This window comes from Sus scrofa, chromosome 9, assembly GCF_000003025.6.
Source record: "Sus scrofa isolate TJ Tabasco breed Duroc chromosome 9, Sscrofa11.1, whole genome shotgun sequence".
NCBI lineage: Eukaryota > Metazoa > Chordata > Mammalia > Artiodactyla > Suidae > Sus > Sus scrofa.
The window spans coordinates 110,857,475-110,871,259 of record NC_010451.4 but is presented as its reverse complement, the minus strand read 5'-3'; the positions used below and the strand labels follow the sequence as shown (position 1 = coordinate 110,871,259).

The window sequence follows — 13,785 nt, the reverse complement described above, 5'->3', positions numbered from 1 at the left end:
GAATCAGGAGAGACTCAACTTACTTCTCTTTGTAGTTCTGCCTGATTACTTTCCTCGGATACTGCAGTTATCAGCAAAAGCCACAATGAAAATGGTTGGCCATCACTTTATATTTTGACACGTTTACCTTAATATAAAGGGAGGTCTTTGCTTATTTGTTTAAAGAAAATTAGGGATTATAGTAAAGGTGGTCTCTTGGTGTTTTGCACATATATTCTTGAAAGAAAGGGCTTCTTATGAATAGCAAAAGACATATCTATCACACAGCAAATTGCAAGGGTTTTTTAGGAGCTCTGTGCCAGGAACTTAGGGCAAGGATCAAAAATATTTCTTAAAGTACACTGTTATTCAGTATTTCCATCATATAGACACAAAAAATGCAAGTAACCTCAAGAGTATATACATGAGAGTAACATGTAGAGATGAGGTTCTGAGAGATTATTAAATTTTTTGTTTAATATAATGTATTTCATTTAAAGTTTATATCATTTAATTTTTAGCAATGACTCTTTAACAATCAGTTCTCATGAGCCAGTATGAGCAAGATCCAACATAACATTGCTAGGGCTTAATTAAGTACCTGTCCTCATTCCCAGGGAGGTTCGTCATGAAAGAACCAATAGAAGACAAGTTTGCTCCTTTGACATGAATTTCACGTGGGCATTTTTTTTGGGGGGGTGAAGATTGCAGAGTTCACCTCACTCACCTCTCCATAGCCTGTTTACACCCCAAAGTGGGCCAGTCACCATTGCCGTCAAGCTTCTAGCTACATGCAGTGTGTGTACTGAGATGATTCACTTAATTCTTCCTCTTCTCAGCCAGTGACAAGACAGGGTAGACAGCTGACTGGTATTTGTCCTGGCTTCTCTCCTTTATTTATCCAAATTCCAAGATACACCCACTTTGGATGTTATGCCTTTTACTGGTTGTGTGACCTTCGACAGATATTTCCCTTCCATAAAGTGAATATTATAGCATATTACTTGTAGGGTTATGAAAGGAGGTAACAGGAAGTAAAAGAAATCACCACATCCACCAGTTATAATTAGTTAGATTGCATATAACAGATACATGTTTATTCCTTTCACATAAAAGGAGCTGGTAGGCAAGTAGCCCTGGGATCAAATGACAGCATCATGTTTGTCAAAACCCCTTGGCTTTTGTTTTCCTGCTATCCCAACTGCTCTGCAAATCACACCAAGATAGCTACTCAGGTTCCATTCTGCATTCCAGCCAGTAGGAGGGAGGGAAGCAAAGAAGAAAATTGTGGCCCCCTAACCTCCTTGAATTAAATTCTTAGAGTTACACACATCCCTTCCACTTAAATCTCATGAGACCAAAACTTGTTCAAAGAGGTTGGTAAATGCTCTATATTGCCTGGAGAGCATGTGCCCAGCTGAAAAGCAATGCTTTTTCTTAAAAAAAGGTGGGAGAAAGGACACTTAGAGGTATCTAGTAGTCTCGGCTACACTTTGCAAATTCTTGGTAGCCAACAAAATGGTCAATGCAATTCTTTTTTAGAGTCAAGGTTGTCATTGAACAGCAGTGTCATTATAAGGCAATCATGTGAGTACTATCAATATCTGATGAGACTACCTAACCAGAAAGAAGTGACCACTTAATATCAAATGATTAATTACCTTAGGAATTGGGATTTGAACCCACATCTCTTAATTGCAAGGAATCTGGTAAATTGAGACAGTGATGCTTCAACAGGGTACCTGCTATAGGGTAGGACATGAGCTGAGGGTTGTCAAAAACAAAGAAACCATAAGGAGTGTTTGAATTATCATTTCTGAGGAAAAAGAGAGTCACAAACTGTACACACAGAGAGGGAATAAAACAATACTTTTAAAGTAGTATTTAGTAATATGATTTTAAAATGTGATGCTACATGTCATTAAGCATAGAAGATTTCATTACTATTAAGGAGCAAAAATTGATAAATTGTGGGCAGGAAACACAACTCTCCATTAAAGTATCAACTATCCTTACCTTTGGTATTAATTACATGTATAAATAGCACATATATGTTCAGTTCAATGCCACTTGAAAGTATATTCCTAATCTATTTTAGAATACTCTCTATTTTTCCTTTCGTAGTTTCCTGATTCTTTTTTCTATAGTCTTTATTTTCCCATATTTAACTCTGATGTAAATGATATATATTCTTCCCATATTTAAACTCTGATGTAAATGATATATCTTCAACGGTTATTAATACATTTAATTATATTTTAAGTGAGGTCTTTTTAGTTTTTTATATTGTCTTAGAAACCATCATTAATTTTTGTTCTTTTCCCTAAAACTGATTAAGCATTTAAAATACCAAAAACACCAAGTAATAGAAACATAACTTGTGTCTCCTAGAAACTAGAGATGCCTGCCTTATATATCAAATATGAAGTCTTGACATTGAAACATGTCTTAACTATTGCTTTCCTTTCTAAAACTTTCTAAAAAAAATGGTAATTGAATAAAAATTAAAAGAAAAATAATATCTGTATTATATATCTTGATATTACAACTATGATTAGTAGATTCATTCACTGCTAATTCACTTTTGGCAGTAAATGTCAATATTGGCAATACATAATTAAATATAATTTTGATATTTAACCAATGATATGTGGAGAAATACATATTCTCTTTTAATAGGCCATGGTTGCTTAAGAATCACAGGAAGGAGCAATGACCTTATTCCTTAGATTTTAGGAGACCTATAATGTCTTTAAGCCTGTACTTCTCAAATTATGGTCCCTAAACACAAAGGTATTCCTAATAAATATAGCAATGGGACTTTTTGAACTGTTTTCTGTATTCGAAATAAGTTTATTGAATTTTTTACTCTAATGGTCATTAGACTACAATGTCTAAGTTCAGTGAATACAATATTCCTTGCTTTTGGCTGAAATTTTATAAACTTCCTATATTGTCCAGGTTGTTTCATGATGACCAGAAGCATTCATTGATAGTATGTCTTTGATAAGCATAAAAATGTATTTTTAATATGACATAATAAAAGTTTTGCTGTATAAACTCTTAAAACATTCTCAGGAAAATTTATAAAATTCCTTTTGGGTAGTAAAAAAGCTAGGGGTTCTTGCTATTTTCTTATTCAAGTTATAATCTTCAGAATTAATGATGATTAGTATATCCCTCAATAACAGTATAATTTAAAATGCAGTGGACTTTGAAGACAGAAAAAGTGACTGTATATACTGGTTGAGGTAAAGATAACCGACTTGGGAGTTCCCTTGTGGCACAGCAGGTTAAGGATCTGGTGGTGTCACTGCAGTGGCTTGGGTCACTGCTGTGGTACAGGTTTGATCCTTGGCCCAGGAACTCCCACATGCCACAGGCACAGCCAAAAACAAAGATAACTGACTTGGGCTCCACTAGTAGTTTGGTTTAGTATTGTGAATGTTTTTATTTTTTTAAGTCAAAGACAGTGTGAATGTTTACATTTTATCTTTCTCTCAAAGATAACCTTTGGAGGTATACCTTTTTCTGGTAAGCCAAGTTCCAGCAGTAGAAAAAATTTCAAAGGCTGCATGGAAAGCATTAACTACAATGGCATCAACATAACTGATCTTGCAAGAAGGAAGAAACTAGAGCCCTCAAATGTGGTAAGACTTTTCACCCCCAAAATATTGGTTCATGGAACAGCCAAAGAATTTTTGTTTTGTGTGGACTGTGAATAAACAACAACATCATAGCTTTTTTCCTTATGCTTGTGGTGGGCTCAACCAGATAAAACTATGTTTAGAGTTACCTTAAAATGTGGAGCTATTGAATATACTCTGGGAATAGATACCACTATTTGAATTACATTAACCAGAAGCAGGAAGTTTTATTCAGAGGGGGCCCAGAATTTCAGCCCCAGTATTTCCGGACCCCTTGTAATGGAGGAACAGGCATACTTCAATATGTGCTTCATCCCAGCAATTCTGCAGCCCTTAAACTGGCAGCCTCCTGTTTCCAAATGTCTCAGGGTATATAGCTCTACATTTCTCATTCATGATGTAATTCAATATTTTAAGTCTTTAAACCAGAAACTTTGTTATATTTCCATGTTTCCAAAGATAATTCATTCAAACGTGTAAATAAATAAACTTCTTGTCAAAGCTGTAAAACATACTAAATATTGTACAATCGGATAAAGATGGATGGGAATTCCCTTTGTGGCTCAGCGAAAATGAATCTGACTTGTATCCGTGAGGATGCAGGTTCGATCTCTGGCCTCACTCAGTGGGTTAAGGATCTGACGTTACCTTGAGCTGTGGTGTAGGTCGCAGACAAGGTGGATCCCCTGTTGCTATGGCTGTGGTGTAGGCCAGCAGCTATAGCTCCAATTCGACCCCTGGTCTGGGAACCTCCATATGCCACAGGTATGGCCTAAAAAAAAAAAAAAAAAAAAAAAAAAAAGACAAAAGTAAAATCCCAAAACAAATAAATGAATAAATCAAATGGATTGCATTTGATCATGTAATCTGTGTCCCAGAAACTCGCAGTGGTTTCATGGATTTGGTGTGAGTGTTTCCAGGTTGAAGTGTTTCAAGGAAGAGAATAGAAATCAAAGAGCATACTAGCACACTTACCTCTCTAGGATACTACTTAGGATCACTAAACAATATCCATTTACAAGTCTAGTAAGTGGGTTTCCCGTGGTTTCATAAGAATAAGAGCTACTTCAACTTTGCAGTGTCATTTAGAAGGGCCTGGGCATCCAAGGACCCATATATGTGGGAGCCCAGTGGAGGTAGATAATATCATGAGTATTTGTACTGTGTTCTAAAAGATCTCTGATGGTCTTCTTACCCCACATTTGAACCTAGGGTTTTCATAAAATATTGGACAAATGGCATGCCTAATGAATGAACAGAGTTCAGGTTAAATACAAGACTATAAAAAATAATTTAAAGCAACATTTTTTTCTTTACCAATTATTTATTCTTCAAAATAATGATAGATTTATGCTGATAGTTAAAAATTGGACTTTGGTGAAATAATATCATAACATATATATCGACTGTAGGGAAGAATAATAATTGTTCCATGTATAGGTAACAGACGCCATGCTAGGAATGTTAATCTAAGAACAATACTGCAAGGGAAACATTATCATAAACAGTTTGTAAATAAAAACTGAAATTTAACCTGGAAAAATAACTTTCCAATGTGACTGAATATGAGTGGCAAACATTGATTGTGGAGTGACCCCCAGAGTGCTGTTTTAAGCTTTGGATAAAATGGCATCAGAGTCCTTTCGTTTCCTAAAAATGTGCTTCAAATAGAAAGGTACAGAATCCAAATCACCACAGTATTCTTTCCATTATTTACACCTTTAAGAAGAAGTAAAGTGTTATTTTTGTCCAAACTTCCCAGTTGGTCCTCAAATGTATGTATTAGGTACCCAAACTACAGAGAATTACACCATGGAGACTCATTCCAAAGTCAACTTTAACTGCAAAATATATTGTGCTTATAAATGCTATTTTAACTTGAATAACAAAGATATTTGGTAAAGCATGAATTATCTATAATTATATTTGTTAAAATAGAATGAGCAAACATAAAAAAGGCTTTTAAACAAAAGTATATGTATGTATTAAAAGTTTCTGCAGTATAGAGACAAGTAGGACATTTTGTAAGCAGCTTAACAAAGGCAAATATTTACGTGGAAAATTTGCTTTCAAAGATGCCAGGTGCTGGAGTTCCCTGGTTAAGGATCCAGTGTTGTCACTGCTGTGGTGTGGATCACTGCTGTGGCACAGGTTCAGTCTCTCGCCTGGGAATTTCTGCATGCTGCAGGCACCACCAAAAAAAAAAACAACAACAAAAAAAAAACAACAACAGCAACAACAAACAGAAAATGATGTGTTGATATTTCAGTGAAATTGACTCAACACTCATCCTGCATCCCTCTCCACAAACACACCTGTTCTTTCATCATGCATTGACTCCAGAGCAGCATCATTACTCAGAAAGGACCTTTAACTTTTCAAAGAGACAATTTCTACAACACAGGTATGTTGTCAGTTACAACATCTCAGTTATTATGAACAAGCAATTCTTTTCATTGGGAAAGCAAGCATTTACAGTCATCTGTGAAGGTACAGAGCAAATTTGATTTGAACATTAATTCAGAGGGACAGCCTAACTTAGATTTAATGGTTAGTGCACTGATGAAAGAACTATGCATCTTGGGATAAATATATGGTGTTATTTAAAAAAAAAAAGGAAGAAAAAGAATGAAGATGTTTTCAAATCATATTCCTTAAGACATTATGGTGAGATAAAAGAAGATGGAAGAAAATATAGATTTTCAAATCTTTGAAAAGAAGGTACTTAGATACTAGAATATAAAATTCAATGTATCTGGATGATAATTCAAATTTCTTTGTACCAAATGGAGGGAGTATGAGGGTGAAGGAGGAAGCTTTAATTATTGCAAGTTCTCTTTTCATTTTGTACATTCATGTCACTGTTTCTGCAAGCAGTAATACATTATGATATATGAGTACTTCATGGGAATTTTAAATGAGAATTGGATTGGATAACAAAGTTATCTGAAGTAATCACAGATATGTTGATATTAATATATGAGAAGTATGGATAAAACCCAAGAATATTTGCCCCATAATATCATTTTAATAAACAGCAACTAAGTGATCATAGTTCACTGAGACCAGATTAATGTATTAATAAACATTTGACATAGACCATCCAGAAAAGAGTGGTGGTGTCTCTTCCCTGGCTGACCATAGGGGGAGAGGCCCAACCACTCTTTGCCATTGTCTGAAAGTCTAGTGGTTCACACACAATCCTACAGCACAGAGACACATCCATCCCATGGCCAGCTCATCATATCAAGTTGTCAGTCTATCAGTTCCAGGATGGATGGTCTTTGTATGAATACCTTAACTTGAGAGCCAACTGCTATACCCTGTTAACTATAGCAGGCAGGACTCTTCCATGCCAAGTTATCCAATTTCCGGTTCCATGTCACCCTGGTGCAAGTGAGAGTTTCCCTTAGGCTCAAACTCTGCTTTGAAGTTTGTAGAACTATAGCTTTGTCTACTGTCTTACATGGATGCTTATTTCAGTCTGCATTTTCCTCAAGTCATGCCCTTCTGTTTTACAGGGAAATTTGAGTTTCTCGTGTGTGGAGCCCTACACAGTACCCGTCTTTTTCAATGCCACCAGCTACCTGGAGGTGCCCGGACGGCTTAACCAGGACCTGTTTTCAGTCAGTTTCCAGTTCAGGACTTGGAACCCCAATGGTCTCCTGCTTTTTAGTCATTTTGCGGATAATTTGGGCAACGTGGAGATTGACCTCACTGAAAGCAAAGTTGGTGTCCACATCAACATCACGCAGACCAAGATGAGCCAAATAGATATTTCGTCAGGTCAGTGAAATCTATTCCATGTTCGCTCCTGAAACTGTTCTTGTGATTTCCACCGCCAAGGTGACGTTTTTGTTTTGTGGGCGTACCATGTTCGTGACTGTTTGGGTTCAGACTTTTGCGGTACTTTCTCAGTTGCCCTGAGTTCAGACTGAATAAGGGAAATCTAGAAACTTGCTGAGAGTGAGGGTGGGCAAGGAGGAAATTTGGTGGAGGCTGCTTTAGAGGACTGAAAGCCTCTATTTCTTACAAATGCTAGTTCATTTGAAGTACAGCAATGGACATTCCTCTTAGTAGTTTGTATTTAAAAACAAAGAATTTTTATAAACCTAAGAGTACTTGGTATCTTTTGACTTTATAGGCATTCCGATAGCTTTTACTATTAGTAATAAGATTGTGTTGATTTAATTATGGCTTTCAAGGTATCTTCAACAGCTTGAATCAAAACCTCAAAGTGATTTTGCTAAGTGTGTCCAAATTGTCAGAAGAAAAGGAGGAGCACAAAGAGAAATGACAAAAGATATGTCTCAACTGAGGGAAGATTGGCCTGGCTAAGTAGGGTAATTTTTAAAATTGACATTATAGTGGTATGATAAACTGAGACTTAAGTAATATAGTTGTTATTTGAACAAACTTGGTGACTTTGGGAATATTCCTTGATTATTATGTTACAAAGAAAGCTGAGATTGCCAAGTGAGAGGCCCTAGACAAAGAACTTAATGTATAATATGGGATTTATAAATAGTGAAAAATTCACCAAATTTCTCTAGATGTTACTTGCAGTAGGTGTTTTATATTAGTGTGTATTCTAAGTAAAGAACTACTTAGAAATGGAAGACAGGAGGAAAAAGAACATTTCCTGAGAATGCAGTTCAGAGGACCAAAAACTGAGAGAAGAGGTTTATAACAAAATGTTCAACCGAGTGACTGCTAACTCTAATTTCTCAACAGTCCGTGTTCACTTGTGACACCAACTGCACATGCCTGACATGTTATATGATTTGGGTCCATCTCAGTTCTCCTTTGGGCTGTCAGCTTCTTGAGGGCAGAGGCCATGTCCCTGCCTATAGAGCAGCACCTGTAACATAAGAGGTGCTCCAGGAATGTACACTGTGGCTCCATAAACTGGTGTTTATGAACAGAATAGCCCCTATTCAAGGATATATGTATTTGCATATAATGGGCTTTGTGTTTCTGTATGGCCTGGTGGTGTAGACTATCACAGGAAAGGACTTGAGGAAGATATAGGAACCGGTATGTCAGAGGTGTGTCTCAATTAGTGAAATCAAAAGCTGTGGTGAAATAACTTAGATAACTACTTTGTTTTTGCATTGCCAGTTTTGCTTGTTCTCTGAATACCCAGAGTCAAAAAATTAATCACCATATTTTATCACTACTTCCCAGTATCAATCCACCTGGGGAGATTTAGAGCAAATAGAAATCTGGAGAGACCAGAATAACACATAAAACAAATACACATGCAAATATTTACCATAGTTGAAAAACTTCCCACCAGATTCTGTTATGCTTAAGGATTCTTTTCGAATGTCTAAACACATGAACATGTAATTATGGAGGCCTGTCTCCCAGAATTCACTGAGCAAACCCAACTTCCTGCTGGTTTTCCCTGTAACAGGAAACATTATAATTAAAAGAATAGGATCTTGAACATAGTGATCAATAAACATTTTCTAATTTAATTTAGTCTAATTTAGGATGCCGGGATGCTCTCATCTAATTTAAACTGTTTATTAATAAAATAAAAGAATGAACAAAGGAATCCAATATGCAATAACTAATTTACCTTAAGAGATTTGCTTAAATATGATAAAAGTAGGCTTTAGATATTTTACGTATTTAGCCAAGAATCTGTGCAAGTTAAGGAAAACATGTGAAATCTAAATTTTCTGTAGACTTTCATGTATTATATAGTCCAATGAGAATATTTATCTTTCGAAGATTTCTGTTTTTCCATACAATGGAGTCAACTAATATCTCTTCAGTTACAAATTCCAGGTTTAAAAAAAATTAGTAATTTTTAAAAGATTAGTAAATATATAAACATATATTTTAATAATTTGTATCTTATACTCATTTAAACTGTATTTATTAAAAAATAAAGAGGAGTTTCTGTTGTGCCTCAGTGGTAATGAACCCATCTAGTATCCATGAGGATGAAGGTTCAATCCCTGGCCCTGCTCAATAGGCTAAGGATCTGGCATTGCCATGAACTGTGGTGTAGGTCACAGACACAGCTCAGATCTGGTGTTGCTGTGGCATAGGCCAACAGCAACAGCTCCAATTCAACCCCTAGCCTGGGAACTTACATATGCCGCAGGTGCAGCTGTAGGAAAAAATAAAAAAGTAAAGAAATATAATTAAATTAAAAAGTAAAAAATAAAGAAGAAATCCAATATGTGACAACTATTTTCATTCATCCTACAATATATATGCAGTCCATAGAATATATTTTTCATTGTATTTTGATGCATTGTATTTCATCAAATTCAATTAAATGTATGAGTAACAATGTAAGTAGCAACACTGTGAATATAATTAATTTAGAAAGATAACCTAAGACACTAATGTTTGCTTTAACAAAGAGAAACATTCCGTATTATATCTACCCTATTCCTTTTTTATCAAAGTATAGTTTATTTATAATATTGTGTTAGTTTCAGGTATACAGGAAAGTGATTCAGATATATTGATATATCTATAGATATGTAATATTTTAGTTTCTATATATTTTATATTATTTTCCATTATGTGTTACTATAAGATATTGGATATAGTTCTCTGTATTATACAGTAAATCATTGTTGTTTGTCTTTTATGTATGGTAGTGTATATTTGCTAATCCCATATTCCTAAATTATTCCTCTCTCTCTTTCCCCTCGGTAACCATAATTTTGTTTTCTATGTCTGTGTCTGTTCTATTCTGTAAGTTCATTTGTATTATTTTTTAGATTGCACATGTAAATGGTAGCACATATTTGCTTTTCTCTACATAATTTCACTTAGTATGATAATCTCAAGGTCCCTCCATGTTGCAGCACATGGCAATATTTAATTCTTTTTTATGGCTAATAACCCAGTGTGTGTGTGTGTATATTTTTCATCCACTCATCTGTCAATAGACACTCAGTTTGCATCCATGTCTTGACTATTAAAAAGTAGTGCTACTGTGAACATTAGGGTGCATGTGTCTTTTTAGTATTTTAATTTTTTAATAGTTATTTCTTCATTACAATTTTCTTTTCCACTGTACAGCATGGTGACCCAGTTACACATACATGTGCACATTCCATTTTCGTGCATTATCATGTTCCATCATAAGTGACTAGACATAGTTCCCAGTGCTACACAGCAGGATCTCATTGCTAATCCATTCCAAAGGCAATAGTTTGTATCTTTTAACCCCAAGCTCCCCAACCACCCCACTCCCTCCCCCTCCCCCTTGGCAACCACAAGCCTTTTTGAATTAGAGTCTGAGTTTTTGTCTTTTCTGCGTAAATGTCTAGGAGTGGGATTGCTGGATCATATGATAGTTCTAGTTTTAGGTTTGTTTGTTTTTTTTTTGTCTTTTTCTATTTTTAGTTTTTTTAAGGCACCTCTGGACTATTTTCCACAGTAGTTATATCAGTTTACATTCCCACCAAATGTGTAGGAGGGTTCCCTTTTTCTCTGCACCCTCCCCAGCATTTATTTGTAGACTTTTTGATGATGGCTGTTCTCACTGGTGTGAGGTAGTACCTCATTATGGCTTTGATTTGCATTTCTCTAATAATTAGCAATGTTGAGCATCTTTTCATGTGCCTGTTGGCCATCTGTTTGTCTTCTTTGGCTAAATGTCCGTTTAGGTCTTCTGTCCATTTTTTTATTGATTTTTTTTTTTGGATATCAAGTTGTATGAGCTGTTTGTATATTCTGAAAATTAAGCCCTTGTTAGTTGTATAATTTGCAAATATTTTCTCCTAGTCCATAGATTGTTCATTTTGTTCATGGTTTCCTTTGCTGTGCAAAACCTTATAAGTTTGATTAGGTTCCATTTGTTTATTTTTGCTTTTATTTATTTTGCCTTGGGAGATTGATCTAAGAAAATATTGTTATGATTTATGTCAGGTAATCTTTTGCCTATATTCTCTTCTAGCAGGTTCATGGTGTCATGTCTTATATTTAAGTCTTTAAGATATTTCGTGTTTATTTTTTTTGTATGGTATGAGGGAATATTCTAACTTTATTGATTTACATGTGGCTGTCCACCTTTCCCAATGCCACTTGCTGAAGAGATTGTCTTTTTTCCATTGTATATTCTTATTTCCTTTGTCAAAGAGTAATTGATTGTAGGTATGTTTGGGTTTATTTCTGGGCTCTGTATTCTTTTTCATTGATCTGTATGTTTTTATGCCAATACCACATTGTTTTGATTACTGTGGATTTGTAGTATTACCTGAAATCTGGGAGGGTTATTAGGATCACTTTGGCAATTCTGGTTCTTCTATGGTTCCATATACATTTTAGGATTATTGTTCTAGTTTTGCAAAAAAAATGCCATGAGTGATTTGATAAGAGATCACATTGAATCTTTAAATTGCTTTGGGCAGTATGGCCATTGTAACAGTATTAATTTTTCTAGCCCAAAGCAAAGGATGTTTTTTCATTTCTTTGAATTATCTTTGGTTTCCTTAACCTTGGATGTGAAAGATTTGTGAGCTAAGAACTTTATCCTGTTTTTTGGGGGTTTTTTGTTTTGCTTTCTTTTCTTTTCTTTTTTTTTCTTTTTGGCTTTTTTACAGCCTTGCCTGTGGCATATGGAAGTTCCCAGGCTAGGGGTCAAATTGGAGCTGCAACTGCTGGCTTATGCCACAGCCATAGCAATGCCAGATCTGAGCCACATCTGCAAACCTATGCCACAGCTGTGGCAATACCAGATCATTAACCCACTGATTGAGACCAGTGATTGAACTGTATCCTCATGGATACTAGTCATGTTCTTAACCTGCTAAACTACAACAGGAACTCATCTACCCTGTTTTGTTTTGGTTTTTTTTGGGGGGTGGGGTGGGGCGGTGGTTGCTACACCAGCAGCATACAGAATCAGAACTGCAGCTGCTGGCCTACACCATTGCCACAGCAACACGGGATCTGAGCTGACTCTATGACCTACACCACAGCTCACCGGAATACCAGATCCTTAACCCACTAAGCAAGGGCAGAGATTGAACCTGCATCCTCATGTATACTACTGAGATTCATTTCTGCTGAGCCACTAACGGGTACCTTGTTCTTATCAACAGTATGAGCTCTGAAGAATGTCAGTCCTATTTTACTTCTTTTTAAAGTAACTTCATTGAAAAAATGAAGGAGATATAGAAAATCTAGAAGAGGAAAACACTGATAACATTTTGTTGTTCACACACACACACACATACATACACTTGTGTGCTACTTGTAAATAACGAGTTCTGTCATCCAGGATGAAGTCTTTTTATTCCAACTTAGAAAACATTATTCTTGCTGATGAATTCAAAAGAAATTGTATACATTAGAGACTATTCAATATATTATTCCCCTTTCCTTGCATTTTTTCTTCCAAATTGTGATTAATTTTTAATTAATCAACTATGACTTGTAAAACTCTGAGTAACCTTGAATTTGTAGAGGGGTTATCTTTTTAGTGAAAATATTTTCTAACTTACAATACCAACTTTTATAAAACATTCCACTATATTTCTATTTAGAACAGTAGTTACTGACAGTAAATATATATTTATGCATTACATTTAACTGGAAATAAGTGGTTAAAAAAAAAAAACAGGTGCTAAAAGAATCAAATGGATAACATCTGTTCACTCTGAGTGTAATTTTCATTGTAACTTTCATATCCATCTCCCTGGGAAGGTTGGACCTAGAAATGATTTTGAGTACCTAAATTGTTTCCAGCTTTGTTGAAGTGTGATTGACAAATTAAGACTATATAAATTCAAGTTTCTACAGTGTTAATTTTAAAAAGATGTACAATGTGATATTTTAATAATATGTATACATTGTTAAATGATCACCACAAGCAATTAACATATATATCATTTCACAGTTACCTTTTGTATGTGTGCTCAAACACTTAAGATCTCTTATTTTATCTTATGTTCAAATATACTTGGTGTATATTTAAATTCCAAGTATATAATGCAGTATTGTTAGCTGTAATCACCATGTTGTACATTACCTTCCCCAGAACATTTTCATTTCCTAACTGAAAGTTTGTACCCTTTGACCAATAGGCAGCAAGTCCCTGGCAACTACCCTTTTACTCTCTAAGATTTCTACTTTTCTAGATTCTACATGTAAGTGAGATTATACATTATTTATCTTT

At 35.2% G+C, this 13,785-nt stretch overlaps 1 protein-coding gene across 1 annotated transcript in view; it reads left to right on the top strand.

The window, feature by feature from the left end:
* The window catches only part of CNTNAP2 (contactin associated protein-like 2), a 2,040,635-nt gene that overhangs the window by 909,885 nt on the left and 1,116,965 nt on the right, over positions 1–13,785 (top strand). The window contains 2 exon segments of the mRNA XM_021102606.1: positions 3,486–3,629; positions 7,148–7,412. Of these exon segments, the coding sequence (XP_020958265.1) occupies positions 3,486–3,629; positions 7,148–7,412 (409 nt within the window).